The sequence below is a fragment of the Yarrowia lipolytica genome, chromosome 1F (genome assembly GCF_001761485.1).
Source record: "Yarrowia lipolytica chromosome 1F, complete sequence".
NCBI lineage: Eukaryota > Fungi > Ascomycota > Dipodascomycetes > Dipodascales > Yarrowia > Yarrowia lipolytica.
This window is the reverse complement of record NC_090775.1, coordinates 80,090-98,434: the sequence shown is the minus strand read 5'-3', so window position 1 is coordinate 98,434 and position 18,345 is coordinate 80,090. Positions and strand designations below refer to the sequence as shown.

The 18,345-nt window shown below is 49.3% G+C and overlaps 6 protein-coding genes across 6 annotated transcripts; 2 read left to right on the top strand and 4 right to left on the bottom strand.

Moving 5' to 3' along the window:
- Nucleotides 1–816: 816 nt before the first annotated feature.
- On the top strand, nt 817–2,064 carry YALI1_F00976g (uncharacterized protein; the record flags this gene model as incomplete). The annotated part of the gene is made up of 1 exon (XM_504826.3): nt 817–2,064. One exon carries the CDS (start codon nt 817–819, stop codon nt 2,062–2,064), a length of 1,248 nt encoding a protein of 415 aa, XP_504826.3.
- A 40-nt stretch (nt 2,065–2,104) lies between these two features.
- On the bottom strand, nt 2,105–2,379 carry YALI1_F00960g (uncharacterized protein; the record flags this gene model as incomplete). The annotated part of the gene is made up of 2 exons (XM_068283209.1): nt 2,105–2,311; nt 2,356–2,379. The coding sequence occupies 2 exons, from the start codon at nt 2,377–2,379 to the stop codon at nt 2,105–2,107; spliced, it is 231 nt and encodes a 76-aa protein (XP_068139310.1).
- Nucleotides 2,380–3,611: 1,232 nt separating this feature from the next.
- On the bottom strand, nt 3,612–9,015 carry YALI1_F00894g (uncharacterized protein; the record flags this gene model as incomplete). The annotated part of the gene is made up of 2 exons (XM_504824.3): nt 3,612–6,886; nt 7,641–9,015. 2 exons carry the CDS (start codon nt 9,013–9,015, stop codon nt 3,612–3,614), a joined length of 4,650 nt encoding a protein of 1,549 aa, XP_504824.3.
- A 2,298-nt stretch (nt 9,016–11,313) lies between these two features.
- YALI1_F00867g (uncharacterized protein) lies at nt 11,314–11,672 on the bottom strand (the record flags this gene model as incomplete). Its single annotated transcript, XM_068283208.1, has 2 exons — nt 11,314–11,517; nt 11,592–11,672. The coding sequence occupies 2 exons, from the start codon at nt 11,670–11,672 to the stop codon at nt 11,314–11,316; spliced, it is 285 nt and encodes a 94-aa protein (XP_068139309.1).
- An 83-nt stretch (nt 11,673–11,755) lies between these two features.
- Nucleotides 11,756–12,262, top strand: YALI1_F00866g (uncharacterized protein; the record flags this gene model as incomplete). The annotated part of the gene is made up of 1 exon (XM_504823.3): nt 11,756–12,262. The coding sequence occupies one exon, from the start codon at nt 11,756–11,758 to the stop codon at nt 12,260–12,262; it is 507 nt and encodes a 168-aa protein (XP_504823.3).
- Nucleotides 12,263–14,517: 2,255 nt separating this feature from the next.
- Nucleotides 14,518–16,280, bottom strand: YALI1_F00821g (uncharacterized protein; the record flags this gene model as incomplete). Its single annotated transcript, XM_066094432.2, has 2 exons — nt 14,518–15,606; nt 16,245–16,280. The coding sequence occupies 2 exons, from the start codon at nt 16,278–16,280 to the stop codon at nt 14,518–14,520; spliced, it is 1,125 nt and encodes a 374-aa protein (XP_065950504.1).
- Nucleotides 16,281–18,345: the final 2,065 nt, after the last annotated feature.

Here is an 18,345-nt window from a genome sequence, read left to right as displayed (position 1 = left end):
GGCACTATTGCGAGTCATTGGGCCAGTAGATAGCCACAGACAGTCGCAGATAGCACACAGCAGCAGCAGGTGAGCCGCCAAAGAGAGCTCAGATGCGTTGAAATCAACAAATAAGACACGTGACCTCGGTGGACACATGGCGCGAAAAGTATTCTCGCCAAGTAGAGTGACTTTTTTGTTGATTTACTCTGTCACGGTAAGTAAAGTGCATACTAATCAATTGTCCTGAGTTAGTGATGTTTGTGTAGCTGAAATCTCGATAGATAATGACATTACAGAGAAGGAAAACATATAAATCACTTCACCGTGTTTTTGTCGTTATTTTCCTGCAATTATGCCGTACTTTGATGTCTATTAGTTGTCCTGGTCACATCTCTGTCCACACTATGTTTTTATGTTTTTTTAAACAAAAAACCTGACTACGTCCCAGATTCTAACTAATCTCCAACTATGGGACACATTCATCTTAAGTAAACATGTCAGCCAAAGACTTACACATTATTCAGAGAGTTACGTCCAATATGTCACTCAGAAACGACCTCGGGACCTCACAATTGAAATCAAAAAGATCTACCGTCATCTCCGCAAGATTCCCTATCCAATGAGCCCCTCCAATATCCAACAGCTCCATTTTTCAGGTTTGTCATCGCCAAAAAATAAAAATAATAAAAAAAGGAAAAAAAAGAGAAAAGGAAAAAACTTTAAAAATACGTGCACCGCGATTTTATTTATTTTTAATATATAGATCACGCGTCGGAATCGATAGCAGAACAACACACAACACGCGCCACAGGCCAGCAAACGGCGTCGTTGCAAATGGCGTTTTCTTTCGATCACGAGAGCATCAAGAAATGGAACCGGGCAATCACGGCTGTTTCTCGGATCGGCGAGAATCTCACGTGGGAGGTGACGTCGGAGGGCCTGAATTTGTCGGTGATGAACGCGTCGGGTCTGAGTCACATGACCATCAGTTTTTTGCCGGGGTTTTTCAGCCGCTTTGAGAGTCGCCAGCGGCTCACTTTCCGCACCGCCAACAAGGGCATTTTCAACATTTCCAAGCGCATGGAGCAGGACCCGTCGGTCAAGGAGTGTCATGTGACTGTTCTGGAGGACCACACGGTTTCTGTGCAATCCGAATGCGTCAATCACATCAAGCGCACCTATTTTCTGTCCTACGAGCTGCTTCGGTCCGTTCCTGTCATTCCCGATGGCGCCTATACGTCGTCGTTTGCGCTCCATTCGCGCCGGTTCCGCGAGTTTGTCGAGCATCTCAAGGGCGAGCAGGTGGAGATCAAATGGGATGCCATGGACCAGGAGCATCTTGGCGGGGAAAACACCCATTATGCCGTGTCTATGAAGTCGGTGACGGCTCCAATCAAGAATATTCGCGGCCGGGTTATTCGCCAGGCGGTCAACAGTCGATTGAAGATCTCCGCCAACATTTTCGACGATCTCTCGGCCCATGGAGGCCAGGTGGCCATGCCCATGGTGGATTTGCGGCACTTTTTGAGTCTGTCCGAGTCCCTGTTGGGCACCATTCTGTGCCAATTTGGCGACGAAAACACCCCTGCGCGGTTCGAATTGGTGACCGAGACCCTCAATGGACCCCATGATGTCGAGTGTGTACTCCATTTCATGAATATGACGTCGGCCGCGACTCTGGCCCGCTCCAAGCGAAAGGTCGCCAGTCGTCAATTGAGCAGAGACGAGTCGAGAGACGGGTCAGCAGCGGCTGCTCCGGCTAAAATGCGACGGTTCAGTTCAACCAACAGTTCGGTGGCAGAAACGGTCGATGATAACGTCAACGAGGACCAGATCTACTACGACGACACCGTTCTGTATCCGGAGACGGCGGAGGTTGGAGCTGATGCAACTAACGAGGAAATTGGACCCACTAATGAGGAAATTGGAGCCACCAACGACCAAATCGCCGACGACCAAATCGCCGACGACAATCTGGAGATGGAAGAACCGCTGTTTCTCGATGACGATCTGAACGACCCGGATCCGGTCTCCGAAATGGGACCCACTCAGACCACCCGAATGACTGGAATTCTGGATTAGATTGAACGGAATGAACAGGTCACTGCGATGTTGCACGTGATCAGCACCAGAGAGCTCCTGTTGATACTTGTCGCACTTCTCGGGCGTAAATCAGCTGTTTCTCGGCTCTCCCGCGGTCCTCGTCCACTAAATGGAAGTCTCTGAATAACCCCATTGCATCTCTCGGGATTACCAACCCTCGCCAACCGTTCGTGCTATGGGTACCACTCGAGGGTTGATGGTTTTCTGCACCAAAGAGTTCTAACACCTCTCATGATGGATTCTACTGCAGAAAACTGCTGACAGAAAGACCCATGCTGATCGCTCTGAACTCATGTCTCTACGACCATCGAGTGTCTTCTGGCATCATACGTCAACTCAGACTCATTCCAGGAAAACTGCAATGCTCTTCGTTATATTTGATCAGTTGAAAAAGATCCTTTCTCGCGCGGTGACATGTTCACACATGTTGATATGATACGATTCCATATGAAGAGTCACGTTTGGCTGGAATATCACCTACTTCCTCAAATGTCAACTAATGGACTGAGATCGGAACACAACTTGATAAAAATGGCGTGAATTGATCTACAAAATAAATACATAATAAATAATAGATAGAAGCTAATTAATTTATATTGAATATATTGAATACATACCTGATATATGAAGTCATGTGGCCAATACCTTGCTTATAAGTACAAGTAGAGATACGAAGATACGGAGGTAAACAGTCGGTGAAAAATTGCAGATTAATGTGACTACGGGATCATGTGACCGAGTCTAGATCCCCTATAAGGTCACATGACTCGTTCCAGTAATAAAATACAGCCAGCAGACTCAAAATTGAATAGCTGGACACTTTTTTGTTTTGTTGTTTGTTTCGTTGTTTTTTTTTGTTTTTTTTTAATTTATTTATATTTTTTTAGCTAAAAATCAACCTCAACACATATATACTGCTCAGATAAAAAAGATAAGTTGATTAATGGACTAATTCAATGATTCTCTACAATACCAACAAATTCTCTTTTTTTCTACATCAAGTTTCCAGCTACGTAAGAGTACTCGTAGTCCTACTTGTAGTACCATGTGAACCTCTCGTGTCCAATGGCCAAGATAGCAGCTATTACTAAGCAAAGTGAATTGGACGACTCCAAAGAGGTTATATTTTCACATTTCAAAGCTCACGTGACTCGATTTTCCATATTACGTGTTTGTTTGACGTCGTGTCGTCAACGTATCGTATCCAGAGGACAACACGTGACCTTCAAAACGAATAATATTGACCCAATGACAATGGACTGTTTACTACAAGCTGATTCTTTAGACAAAACTAAACAAAATGATGTCTTCCAATTGTCCCTGGAATGTCACCATTTTCTCCAGGATATGTTCAATCTCTTCTGAGAGATTATCACAGCTCAAAATCGCACCAACTCGTTCCTCTATAAGATTTCTTTTGCTGAACCTGAATGGTCTCTTCTTACTATAATATCACATCACATATCCAATCATCGTCATTATTTATATTCCAACCTGGTCAAAGTGAGTCAATACCAACAGGGTCTCTACCTCTGAGCCTTTTCATTCTTCTCCTGAATCTTGGCCATTCGGGCGGCCTTGACCAACGGCGCCAAAGTGCTCACATCGTCGGCAGTGAGCAAAAACTCGTGCTTGAGCAACTCGGAAGCACTGGCTCGCTGGTCCGCAGACACTTGCAACGCCCAGGCCAAAAACGCCTTGAAAATCGTGCTCAGAGCATCGGGCTCCTTGAGCTGAGGAGTTCCATTGGTGGCAATGAGATAGAGGGCTCGCAGAGGCGACTCGTTGAGATAGGGCGGCTCACCTTCGATCATTTCAATGCTCATGATTCCAAGCGACCAAATATCCACCTTGGAACCATACTCCTTTCGAGACACCACCTCGGGCGCCATCCAGTAGGGAGTTCCCACCATGGTGGTCCGCTTGAGATTGCTTTCGTTTATCTGGGCGCAGAAACCAAAGTCCGTGAGCTTGATTTCGCCCCGCATCGACAACAGAACATTGTCCGACTTGATATCCCGATGAATCACGCCCTTGGAATGCAAATGCTGCAGTCCCAGAAGCGTTTCTCGACACACGGCACCAATCTGACTCTCGGTCATCATGTTGTAGGTCACCACATCCGTCAGAGAACCTCCCTCCATGTACTCCATCACCACCCACAGATCACCGCCGTGCAGGTACGAGTCGATGAAATTGACAATGTTCTTGTGCTTGGAGTCCTTCATGACCAGAATCTCGTTGATGATGAGCTCCTTCTTGGGCTGGTGCTCGAGATTCATCTGCTTGATGGCTACCGACAGATTCGAGCCCACCTCATACGCAGTGAACACGCCGCCAGAAGCGCCCTGGCCAATCTTCACCAGGTTGCGATACAGCTTGGTGGGGTCGCCAGGCGTGCAAATCTGGTTCAGACGAGCCACCACCTGCTGGTCCTTTCGTAGTCGCTGCTCCCGCTTTCGTTGAGACGCCGCCGCAGCAGCAGCAGGATTACTAAGAACCTGCTGTGTGGATGACGTCACCGGACCGCCAACCTGGCCCCCGGTCGCCTTCTGCAACTCCAACAGCTGTTTCTGTTGAATGAGCTGCTTCTGCTGGGGAGTCAGACCCGAAGAACCGCCAGAAACAGATTGTTGCGCCTGCTGCATCGACCCGTGTTGCATCTGGGGCATGACAGAAGGCATAGCTCCCTGCTGAGCACTCTGCTGCTGTTGCTGCTGCTGCTGCTGCTGCTGCTGTTGCCGCTGCTGCCGCTGAACAGCCTGAGCATGCGCTGCAGCGAGCTTCTGCTTCTGCGCATGCCGCTCTGCCCGCTCCTGCTGCCGCTTCGCGTTGAACGCCTCCAGCTGAGTAATCATCTTCTGACGATACTCCGAGTTTGGAGCGTGCACCGAAGGAACACCGAGCGGAGGCGCAGGCGGAGGTCGCGGAGGAGGAGACTTGGGCGCAGCCGAAGGAGGAGCCGCTCCAGCACCACTATCGCCAGATGCCCCAGCACCACCGGTCTTCTTTGGAGACGCGGAGGGCGGCCGAGGAGCCTTTCTGGACGCCACAAAGTGCGCCAGGGGCTTCTCCTCGGGAGTTGCCGGCGCCTCCTCCCGAAGATTCTGCCTCGACTGAGAGAGAGCGAGGGGGGTGACGGGAGGCCCCTGGTTCGAGGTCCCCGAAGACAACGACGACTCACGTGTTCGGTCACGTGAGGGAATGGCGGGCGTAGCAGTCGTGGCGCCACCACTAGCAGTAGCTCCAGTGCCTAGAGTGGCGGTAGAAGACGACGCAGAACCACCACCAGCTGCTGGAGGAAAGGGAGCAGACCGCGGCTTGGCGAAATAGTCTCCCCCTCCGACTCCACCTCCACCGCCAGTGCTGGTACTAGTATCACCCTCGGTATCCAGATCCACACTAAGAGGAGTGCCCAGATTAAGCGCTCCCAGAGTAGGAGTGGTGGCGCCAGGAGACGCAATGGGAGAAAAGCCGTTCTGGGCATTGTAAGGCGTGGTAGCAGTAGCCCCAGAACCGGCCTGATTGGCTCCCCCAAACTTCTGCCAAACTCCGTCGTCCTTCTGATCGGTGTAAAAGGCCATAATGTCCATCACCGCCTGAGGGTGCTGCTCGGCCTCGACCTTGGAAATGCCGGACTCCGACAACAGCTTCTGCCACGGCTTGGGTAGTCCAGTGAACTCGCCGGTGTCGAAGTTGAACCCCACGTGGGTCACGTGTTTGGCGTCGTAGGGCCCCGAAATCTTGGGCGTCGATGGCGCGCTCGTGTCAGACTCAGACCGCCGCACAGTCGTGTTCTTTCGACTCAGAGTGCCCATGGAAGACACCAGGTTCGAAAACACGCCCTTCATGCCGCCCCGTGAAGAGATCGACTTGGAGCGCTTGTCGCGAGACTGCATGGGCTGTGAGTCACGTGACGGGTCCACCGCGCGACCCAACGCGGCGTTGGCGTCGTCAATCTGCTTGCGCATTGGAGCAGCGGAAGTGGACACGATCCGACGTGAGTTTTTCGTTGGCGCGTGCGGAGTGGTGGTGGAAAACGACCGGTGAACTGACGCCGCCGATGGGCCCCCTCCAGGAGAGGTTACGTGAGCCACTCCTCCAGGAGACATTGGGGTACCTCCTGGAGTACCTCCGGTAGGTCCACCCCTTTCTCCGTTAGCAGGGCTTGAATAGCCATAGGAGGGGACATACTGCTGCTGCCGATCCAGTGTCGCTGCCCTCTTTCGGCCATCTTGACCCAGCTGGGATTGGGTTGGGATCGGTGGAGCAGTCTGTGGAGTGTACTGCTCAAAGGCGCCTGTCTGCATCTGTGGAGTGATGGGTGGAATCGCAGGCGCCTGCGAAGTAGGCGCTGGGGGCATTCCAGAAGCCGCTGATGCTCCCGTGAGTCCTCCAGAAGAGGGTCCTGGCCGCTTTTGAGCCACATCTACTCCACCCATACTGGAGACACTGGCTCGCTGAGAAGCCGACGACTGGTTCCACGACTGGCCAAAGGAGGACGACGACGACGTGGACGACGCGCGCGATTTGTGGGCATCGTCAGATGGTTCGCCATGTGGCTCGTCACGTGACTCCCCAGCGCCGCCGGCCATGTGTTCGTCGAGCCGGAGCAACGACTGCTGCCGCTTGGGGAATACGGGCGACGCTGACACGTCCCGTGATGATTGCTCACGTGACTGGTCACGTGGTGACTCCGACGATGACGAGAACGAGAGGTGTGTGGGGCGGCTCTCGCTCACGTGATGCGACGTCTGTTCGGCGGGGTCGATGATTGTGGTTTCGAATTCAATGGGGGCGTCTGTGTTAGTAAGAGAAAAGGGAAAAAAGGAAAAGAAAAAGAAGGAACTGGTGATGAATGGAAGATATGGAGGAAGATGTGGCAGTGGCAGGTTGAAACACATTCTGAGAGGCTGTGGGAGGCTCTGAAGACATTCTGAAGACATTTTGAGAGACAGTATGTCAACGGACAGATAGTGACTCAGGCTCTCCACAGACTCCCTACCTGCCAAACCTCAGAATTGATACCATTCTGGGCCAAATACTCCATCAATTCACCCTCAGGTAGCGTCAAATGCAGCACTATCCGACAATACAGCTCTTTCCCCCTCTGTCATCATAGTGATGCTGCGCTCAAGGGCCCTCAAGAGGCCCCAAAATGCTACCGGAAGACACCAAAATACACCAAAACCTGCTTGTGATCATTCCAGTAAATCAAACCACAGGCAGAAGTACCGGCAGTTGGCTATTTTTACCAGTAGTCGGAAAAGAGTCAACTGCCAAAACTGCCAAACTGCTTCTGTGTACCAAAGTATGACTTCCAACCAAATAGAGTAATCAGAAGAAATCAGAAGTCGTAGAGAGCCTCAAAAAGTCGCAAAAAAAGTCGCACTCCAACCACTTCCATCTCTTCAATCACTTCAATCACTTCATCACTTTGTGCTTCCAAATTCCGTCAATCCAAATCAGAGGCGCTTTCAGTACCTCTGATCTGATTCCACCACCGGCAACCAAGAGCATAGCTTCTGGTTGCCGTCTGGTTTGTTACTACTCACCCAACTTCTTATCAGTCTCAGGACTAATCTCTCTACTCTCATCTCCTTTAGGGAGCGAAAAGGACTCGATGGAGGTCTGCGACACCTTGGACTTGTGCAGTTTGCGCGTGGCGGCCTTGTTGGGAGAGCTGCCTGTCTGCGAGTGCGATCTGTAATGGCCGGTCACGTCGGATTTGCTGGGTGAACGGTCGGAAAAGGAGAATCGCGATACGCGGGACTGAGAAGGAGAGTCCGGAGCACGAGCATCAGCGAGTGCTCCGTAAGACATTCCTGTCACTCCTGTCACTCCAGTTACTCCTGTCCCTCCAGTTACTCCTGTCCCTCCAGTCACTCCATCCTCAGCCCCTCCATCCCCAGACACTCCATCCCCAGCCCCTCCAATGGCATATGTCGCTGGCGTGGACTCGTCACGTGGAAGATCACGCTCCAACTCGCGGACTCCAAAGTCTCCCGGAGAAGACTCCACGTGATCCACGTCCGAGTCGTGAGTGGCGGGCGAATAGTGGCCCAGCGACGTAGAAACGTTGCCCGTAGAAACGTCGCCACGACCAGGACTGCTCACGTGAGTGGGGTCGTGACTGCTCACAAACTTCTGAATGTCACTTTGGTCGCTGCTCACGTTGGCCCCCATGGTGTATTTCTCCGAGTCAATGTCGGGAAAGGCCCCGGGGATGGGCGACGGGGGGTAAGATATGGGTGCATGGGAGGTAACGGGGGTCACGTGGGACGTGTTGTCGGTGCTGTCGGTGCTGTCGGTGTTGGCGATCATGTGATTAGCATAACTGTCGTCGTCGTCAATGCCGTCATTCATGTTACCCATGTCACCTGTATCACCGATGTCAACCTCACCCGCGTTATCCTCACCCTCATCTCCATCATCTTCATAATGCCTGACTTCGGCGTCGTAATTGAACGGAAGTCCAGATCGGGGAATCCCTGCGAACCCGAGTCCAATTGCTGAACCCGGCTCTTCTCGACCACCAACGCCGTGGAGGCCGTGGAGGTCGCGGGGATCGTGGCCCCCTCTGTTTGTGTTTGTGGCGACCCCGTTCGTGTCTCCGGCGCCGGTTCCGTTTGCACTCATCGCCGGAGTGCCTCCAGGAGTTCCTCCAGGAGTGTTGCCGGGGGTCATTCGACCATAATCAGAGTACATGCTGGAGGGAGAGGTGGGAGAGGCCACGTCATTGATGGTTGGAGTGGCGGTGACAGAGTCATATCCATGATGGGGCGGCGAAGAAGAGACAGAACCCCCTGCCGCCACAGACTCAACATACTTATTGTAGGTCTGGAACTGGGCAACATGAACATCGGGGTCGGCCTCCGACGACGACCGAGATCGGCCGGTGGCGGTGTTAAACGACGATGGCGAGTCCATGGTGTTGTCGTTGTTTTTGTGTCGTATTTGTGTCGGTGTTGATGGTGGTTTTGTGTCGTTTTAGTGTCGGTTGTGGTTGGTTTTGTGTCGGGTTGTAGGATTTGCGTCACTGGTGTTTGTGTCGCACAATGGGGCGGTCACGTGATGGGTGTTTGTGTCGCTGTCTGTCGCTCACGTGATGTGTGCTATGTCGCTTTTCGGTCGGTCACGTGATTTGCTGGGCGGCGGCTCGCGGCTCGATTCAATCACTCGCAATCTCAACACGTCGTCTCCAACTCGTGATTCAGATGTACAAGTAAGGTCCAAATGGATTTCCCACCCAGCCCTTTTTCCCATACACAAACCTTATTTTCAAAAACAAATAAAATTCTTTATTAAAACAACAGATTATGATGTAATCATGTGATCAGAATATGGATGCAATAATAATATTATGCGAATTTCTTAGACCATTTACATGATTTTTTTCATATTTTTGGTATTTTTCCTCGTTTTTAAAAACGCCCATTTGCACGTCTATTTTATAATATTCTTTTTTTATATTTTTCCCCACCAAATCAACTATGGTCCTAATCTCTCAGGGGATCGAAATTGTGGGCAATTCCAGAGATTATGATCTCTGTAGATTCAGATCGTCAACACGATGGCTTTGAAAGTTTCTCTGAATTCATTCGACAAAAATCCAGGGGAATATGAATTTCTGTGAATTATTCCGAATTTCATCAAATTACTTCGAAAAATAGGAAAAATTCGAAAACCGCCCCAAAAAACCACTTTGAGGCAAAAATGAATCAGAAACTCGAAACGAACATACAGCACAACGTTTTATTGTCTTCCATTGTTATTCTGCGCGCTCCCGCGGCTCTCCTGAACTCGTGCATAATTCCAACGAGTTTGACACGTGCCGGGGGGGTTGGATTGTATTGAAAAATTATATATAAAATTTAAAAATGATAAATAAGGCGTAGAAATTTACTAAAAACATTGAACAAAAAAGCAGAAATAAGGGAATCACGTGACACAAAAATATGGGGTACTTTCCATATTTTTCCGCCACTTTTTATCCACTTTTCCATCTAGTTGTTAGCCCCATTATCCCCGTTTTTCAACTGACACAAATTTAAATTCAGATGGCCGAAAATGGAATAATAATTTGAGAATCAAAGTGAAAACTAAACACACGGCCAAAAAAAATACCCCCAAAATTCTCCCAAAATCTCGCCCAAAATTGTCAAAAATGGCCCCACCATGGACCAACCCCTAACATAGAATAGCCCTATCCCTACTGCACACGAAACTAATCTCAGACACATTTCTGCAACCATTACAAAAATGCCCGGAGCTCCGAAATAATTCAGAAGAAAAGTAGTCACATGATCCATTGTTCAATCAATCATCTGAGACCCAACAAACACAGCTGATTACTGTTCTTTAATTTTCCAAGCCTTTTTGTAAATATACAATTTTTGGCAAGATATTCCACACCAATGCAACTCCATTAGTACAGCCCTAACCCTAACATTCGAATCCCTTTTGGGACGACCGATCCAAATTTCCTGGGTTAGGGTTTGTTCAAACGCTCCCATTGGTCGATATCATATCTCCTCCATGATTTTCTCCCAGCCAATCAAAAGCCTTATCCACTTATCTACAGAGATAAGGCAAAGGGAGCAGGATAGATATAAAGAAGACGGAGGGATGTGCATGGATAAATAACGACGAGCTGAGATACTGCGCTGATACCCAAAGGAGATGTGAGGGATTGGCCGGTCGGTAAGGTGATGGTGTTGGTTGTGGTTGTGGTGGTGCTGAGGAAGTTGGTGTACTCAGTGGCTTATGTCGGCGGATTATGTCAGCAGATTATGTCAGCAGATTATGTCAGCAGATTATGTCAGCAGATCATGTCGGCGGATTATGTCTGTGACTTATGTCAGCCGATTATGTCAGCGTGTACGTCAGTGGCTTACGTCATTTGTTCATGTGAGCTTACATCATTGCTCATGCTGTGCACCGCATCGCACCACATCACATGACTGACGTCACATGACTAACAGCTCTGAAGCGTCATGTCGCAATGTGTGGATGTCCATGTGCCCACCACATTGCTTCTGTGGTGACCACGTCACTTCCGTGGTGACCTCCGTGGTGACCACCGTGGTCATGTCATGTCGTGCGTGCTGTGGCTGTGGCTGTCATTTGTCACGTCACAACATCCACGTTGCACCGATCCCATCACCCTTGCTCCCCCACCTTCCTCTAGCTGCAATCGATCCGTTTGTTACCCTCCTTTAGATCATTTTAGTACATGACTCGGTTCGCTGGTCTGAACTCTATTGGGACATTTTTTACATCCCAACGGGACCTAGAACAGTGCCGAGAACCGTGCCCAGCGCTGGTGGCAGGTGCCCTAGCCCTGCGTCTGGGTCCGGTAGTGAACCCTAGCCTGGATATCCCAATACGCGTGTTTCCCCTAACCCAAATTCCCCAACCCGGACATTTCCCCTAGCCTTCTGCCCCAACTCAGTACCCTGCCCTAGCCCTTTCTCCCAACCCACACCTCCAACTTTTTAATCAACCCTAAATTCAAATTGAGTTCTGGGGCAATGTGGAGAATGCATTGCGTCACCCCCACAATTGCCCTCAAATTGAGAGTACATATTTACCGACAGCCCCGAAATCTCTAGCTTTATTCCTACCAAGTTACACGAACACCCTTCATCACAAAAACACAGCATCGAAAATGGTTCTCACCGGAAGAGGAGGATACGGCAATCACGTGTCCAAGAAGCAGCAATCTCTGTCGCCCAAGACTTCCCCCGTTTCACCTCATCTTCAGCCCCAACAATCATCGTCGGCTGAATGCGACTCTGTACCCAGTACTCTGGCTCCTGTTTTGTCCTTTTCGTCACCTAATCAGCGATTCACAACTGGTCGAGGCGGCTATGGCAATCGACGTCCGATTAGTCAGATGATGCCCGACACTCCTGAGGAGTACCTGGAGGAGTGCTACACAGCTTATGAGTATGTGCCTCCAGTGTATTCTGTGGGTCGAGGAGGACTGGGAAACAAGGTCACTAATCACAAGAAGGAGAAGGAGCCCGAAAAGGAGGGAAACCGACTTACTCGAATGTTTTCCAACGCCTCCAACTCCTCCAACTCCAGTCAAAAGTCGCGAAACTCTCTGCATGCCGTGAGATCGGAGCCCGGTCGTGTTTGGGCCAAGCTCAAGACCACCATGACCAATTAAGAGGATTACTTCCTCAACATTCATCATGTGACGTCGTTTCGTCACCCCATACACTACTCGTGTCAAAAGCCTCAGGCACTATTTATTACTAACGGGATTTTCCCTGTGAATTTTTCACTAATATCATTTATTAATTAAGACTGTTGTTTGTATTGTATTGCTTCCATTCGATCTGGGGTTTTTTTTCTTCTATTTTTTCGAACTTTTTAATCCTTTTAGTTTTTTAAATCGATTTTTTTCACGATGTTCCAAGGTGTTGAGGTCTAGTCCCGTGCGCTATTAAAGATGACTCATTTAAACTTTTTATTTTAAACTTCCGGCTTGTAACAAATAACAAAGCCTTATTTGCACACTTCCATTTGTTGTTCCAGAAGCCAGCCAGGTAGAGGAGTGTGCAGCTCCAGGAACAGAAGCCATGTAGGCAGGCAGCCGATTATGTCATCGTCTTGGACGAAGGGTAATCTGGGTTATGTAATCACACAATCGTGCTGACTACTACAGCATGTTACTAAGCGACATTGCCACTGTACAACTCACTGTACAAGTCTCTCTGGTTACGTGCTAAACATAGACTAATCACGCTACAGTAGTGACCCGGTTATCCGGATAGACTCATATTTTTGCAGCCGCACCAGAGTGAGGTAACGTTGCTGTTTTGTATTGTGGCGGTATTCTGGTTGCATCAGTGTTTTCAGGGTTCATTTGCGTGTTTTTGTTTTCCATTTATAATTATTTTAATTATTCTGAAAAAAATAAATCCAGAAATACTCAATAAATGATCGAGTAATAGTCACAAGTCTAGACCAAGTCTTACATGTCTAGAAACCTTGTTGCGAAGACCACGAGGGCAGGAGAGGCTGAAGAAGCAAACCCAGTCGTTCGGGAACGAGATTGACAAGCCGTGTAGAAATAAATTAAATCGATATAACAATATATAAAAATGAAATGATCAGAAAATGATTGAAAATGATGGAAAATGAAACGAATAAATTCTCTGTGGCTCAACATCAGACCCTAAAATATTCCATGCATTTTTTCTATTATTTCCACAATTTCCACCAATTTTCCCAATATCCGCAACCAAATCAATACATCTGCATGTCTCATCATCGCTCTGAATTCGGTAAGGCAAAACCAACTTTATTTCGGCCTCGGCACACCCAAATGTAACAATATGTTCGTCTGCACATGCACCCTACATGCATGCACTCTTCCAAACTTGTACTTGGAACACAAAGCCACCACAAAGACACCAAACGGAGCAAGGGAACCAACGGACCGTGACCGCAACGCACACAAGTGACACGTTCGGCTTGCCTCGATCACATCCAGCAACCCAACACAAAAAAACCAACACAAAAACAACCACCATCAGACGGAGACATCTTCCTTAAAACTGGGTCTAAGAATAGATCACAAAGTCCTCAAACATGCACTCTTCTGCACAAGTGCACCTGCAAACGACCAGTCAGATGAAACTGTAGCAACTCTACAGCTACGGCTACGGCTACAACTCCGAGTCGACTGCTCGATCCCAAACTTGCTCCTTTTTTTTTTGTATTTTTGTCAGTTTATTTTGTTTTTCTTGTTGTATTTGTCCCTATCAAAGACCCTTATCAGACTACTCTCAACGGTTTTCCCACCCCCACATTTTTCCAAAACCTTATTGTAATAGTACCTTACACGAGTCCACGACGTAAAAACTCGTCAAAACAATCTCCTAGAGACTCCAAACTGCGTCCAGTGGGTATTTCGGCGGTCCTGATTACGTCGGAACTTTCAGATTTGAAATAACATGTCTCAATGCCACACAACCACAGCCCTCAATCCAACATCCAAAATAAACTACACACAACAAGTTATACCCCCATTTTAACCGGTTGAAAAACGCACTCAATCGACAGAGAAAAAATACGTCAATGGTCACAAAATTCACACCGTTCCAACCGTCCCGTTTATGGCGCTCTCCAGCCACTCCCCGTCGTCTTATCCCCCTGAATATGTGTACTAAATGCAATGATATGCACATGGTGAACCTAATCAGAAAATTTTTATCTGATCAATCACGCGACTACTTGGACTCATACTTGTATACTGAACATATACTGGTAGTACAATCAATCTGTTAGCATTTATCTACTTTACTTAACTTCCTCCAGTCACATACCAGGTCATTAGAATACACGTCTAGAACGTTTTACATTTCTTGAAACAACACTTTCGCCTCTGGGGCCCTAGGACTCGCTTACAAGCGCTTAAAAGCCCTCCTCCTCACCTCGCTTGGTCTCCTCAACCATGTCGGCATCAGGAATGGAGCCACAGATGGTCTCGGTCATGATACCGGTAACAAGGTAGGGGTCAATGTTGGAGGCGGGTCGTCGGTCCTCAAAGTAGCCGTAGCCCTCCTTGGCCACAGATCGAGGAATTCGGATGGAGCAGCCTCGGTTGGCAACTCCGGAAGAGAAAGAGCCGATGGAGCCGGTCTCGTGTCGGCCGGTGAGTCGCATGTCGTTGTCCTCGCCGTAGACGGCAATGTGCTCCTTGTGTCGGGCAGCAAGCTTCTCGATGGCAGCCTCAATGTGCTTCATTCCACCGGGCTCTCGCATCGACTTGGTGGACACGTTGGTGTGACAGCCGGCTCCGTTCCAGTCTCCCTGCAGGGGCTTGGGGTGGAAGGAGATCTTGATGCCAAACTCCTCGGCAACTCGGTGCAGCAGGTATCGGGACATCCACAGCTCATCGGCCATGGAGATACCCTCGCAGGGACCAACCTGGTACTCCCACTGGGAAGGCATGACCTCGGCGTTGATACCGGAGATGTTGATTCCGGAGTAGAGACAGGCTCGGTAGTGGGCCTCAACAACGTCTCGAGCAAAGACCTTGCCGGTTCCGACACCACAGTAGTAGGGGCCCTGGGGAGCGGGGAAACCGCCCTTAGGCCATCCGACGGGGTTATCGCTCTCGTCGAACATGGTGTACTCCTGCTCGATTCCGAACCAGATGACCTCCTTCTCGTGGGCGCTCATGAGCTTGGCGCACTCGTGTCGGTGGTTGAACTTGTTGGGGGTTCCGTCGTTGTTCCAGCACTCGGCCAGAACAATAATGTTGTCGCCTCGTCGGAAAGGATCGGGGTAGATGGCGGCGGGTCGGAGATAGATATCCGAGTCGTGGCCGGGAGCCTGATCTGTGGAGGAGCCGTCAAAGTTCCACTCGGGGAGGTCTTCGATGGAAGTGGGCTTCTTGTCTAGAGTCTTGCACTTGGATCGGATGTTGAAATGGGCATCGATCCAGATGTACTCGGCCAGGACAGCTCCGTGCTGGGGGAGGTCCAGGTATTTTGACAACTGAGTTAGTGGGAGTCAGAGGAGCGAGGGGTAGACCTTGCGGTAGACCTTTGCGACAGTTTGTGACAGTTTGTGACAGTTTTGTGACAGTTTTTGTGACAGTTTGCGACACAGACAACCATGTCACCCACGACATGAACCCTGAGTCTGCTTTTGTGTCTGTGTCTGCATCTGCTGCAGCAACGTTGGCAAACCGTATCGGATAGCCTATCGCCATCACCTACCCCATGGGAAGGGTTCCGTGTCACCGGTTGTGGTCGGCTGTGGGCGCTTTGGTGGTGTGCGATGCAGCGTGCAGCGTAATGGGTGCTGCGCAGATGCAAAAAGGCTGCGCAGATGCAAAAATACCCGCGAGATGACGGCTGCGGTCTGAGTATTACTCAGGTTGCGTCTGGTGCATCTTGTGCGTCTAGTGCGTCTGGTGCGTCTGGTGCGTCGGATGTATCAGGTCCGTCAGATGCGTCTGGAGTGCACACTGTACGGACAAGTTGTACAGTGTCGATATGCTCAGCACGCAACCACCACCCGACCACCCAGACTGTGTCACCAAATTAGTTGCACAAAACCACCACCACAGCCCACACCACCGGACCAAATCGCAGAGGCGCAAAGTCGCCCGCCGCCCTTCTGATACTCACGTTGGAAGCTTTCGAAATGTTAATGTTGTCGGTCATCGTAATGCAAATAAATAGAACAGAGGACTGTTGTAGTGTTGGATCAAGCGATACCGAGACCCAAGGGACGTGCCACGATATATATATAACGTGTGCCAAATTGGGAAGTGCTAAAATACACAAAGTCAACCAAAAAGCCAAAAGGTTGATAATTTTCATGCCCAAACTTAAAGTTTAAAATTTGGAGATATATAATTGTACAGATGAGAGCTTCCGATGCACGGAAACCGCCGGTTGGAAGCCATAGAGATGTGCTACAGATATGGCGGAAAGGGGGTCGGGGTTGTTGGAGGCCCTCATAAATTATTGGCCGCCAAATTTATGTTCCTGGACCTCCGTTTGTGCCGATTGGGAATTTCTCCCAACAAGTCGTAAATTAGACTCGGGCATGTCTGAGGTTAATTTGGCCGACAGAGTTTCTAAATTTGGGCGCAACAAAGACATCTTATCGGCCAATGAAGTGTCGACAGAAGGATGTAAGATAATGTAACGGTCGACAACTGGCGTCGGGATGAGTGCGAGTCGACGACGAGCCGAGTTTGGGGGAGGTGAGTTGGACCGGGATTGTCGTGAGGATGCGGCGAGTTTGGTGGATATTTTTATTTATTTTTGCGGTTCGGAATGGGTGTTTTTTCTGTGTTTTTTCTGTTCCTTTTTTTCCCTTTTTTTTTCCCTGTTTCCCTTCTTTTCCCTTTTTTCTCTTTTTTCCCTTTTTTTCCTTTATTTCCTTTATTTCCTTTATTTCTTTTTTCCCATTTTTATCCTATTTTTTTTTTTTTATAATCACATTATCCCCCTCCTACCCTTCCTTCTTCCTTCTATCCTTCTCCCCTTCTCTCCGGACCCTCACACGATAATACAAACTCTCATCTGTCACGTTCCGCAGTCGGATATGATTCAGATAAGCGTTTGTGTTTCTGGCCAATGAAAATATGGCGGTTTTGCTGACCCGTGGGGGAGTGGATGTGTGCGCGATGATGACAAAAAAAAGGGCAAAAATATGAGGGAAAAATATTCCTCCTTATTCCGCCCCACGACATTGCCGCGGTCATCTTCCTGTAGTACAAGTAGGTCTGCTTTTCGCCTTTTTTTTTGTCTTCTTTTTTCCATTTCCCCGCTGATAACTGTCGAGCGATCCAATGACAACGGGGTTATTAGCCGCTACAGTATGGGGTATCTGCACGAGTCAACTTTGTCATGTCGCGGGTGCAAACGGAGGCCCGGGATGAACTGGGTGAGTAGGATGGGGTCGACAGGGTGCCAGTGACACAAACGGGGTGCCAGTGACACAAACAGGGCGTCAGTGGCGTCACAAACAGGTTCTGGAGACACACATGTTCTGGTGACACAACCAGGATCGTCGGCGATTGTCCCAAATTGTTCGAGTCTGTGGCCACTCTTTTTGTTCCCTGGCGACTCTTTCTGTGTCATTAACGAACGACTCTGGAGGCAGTTGCATTGCGTTTGTGTCAGTCTGGATCAACCTCGGCAAGTCACGTGTCGACGATAACGACGATAACGACGGTGTTGGCGTGGCGTTCGAGTTTGTGACATGGACGACTGGTGCTGATGATTGGCGCTGGCGCTGACTCATCCACTTTCCCACTGACTCATCTACTTTCGAACTAGCTCATCTACTTTCCGGCTGACTCACCACCAACTGACTCATCACCAACTGACTCATCACCAAACACTCCCTAACCCTCCCTAACCCTCCTACTCGCCTTGTTTGTGGGGTTTGGTTCATGTTCACAACCGTGATAAACTCGGCATGGTCATATCGGCACATCTTCACATGTTGCAGCTCACCTCGGTAGTCGAGCAAAAAGGAATGTGGGGTAGTGTCAGTCACGAATCGTCCATTTTTCCGAACCAGCATTTTGGCAACAGTCACAATTGTTGGTATTGGTGCGGTTACGAATGCTACTGGGACTGGGTGGTACTGACTACTACTTGTAGTTGGCTCGGTTACAACTGACTATCCAGTCTCCTCCTGGTTGAGGTTCGTTCTGGTTTGGTCTGATTTGGTCAGGTCCGCTCCTGACCGCCTGACTCCAACAGTACA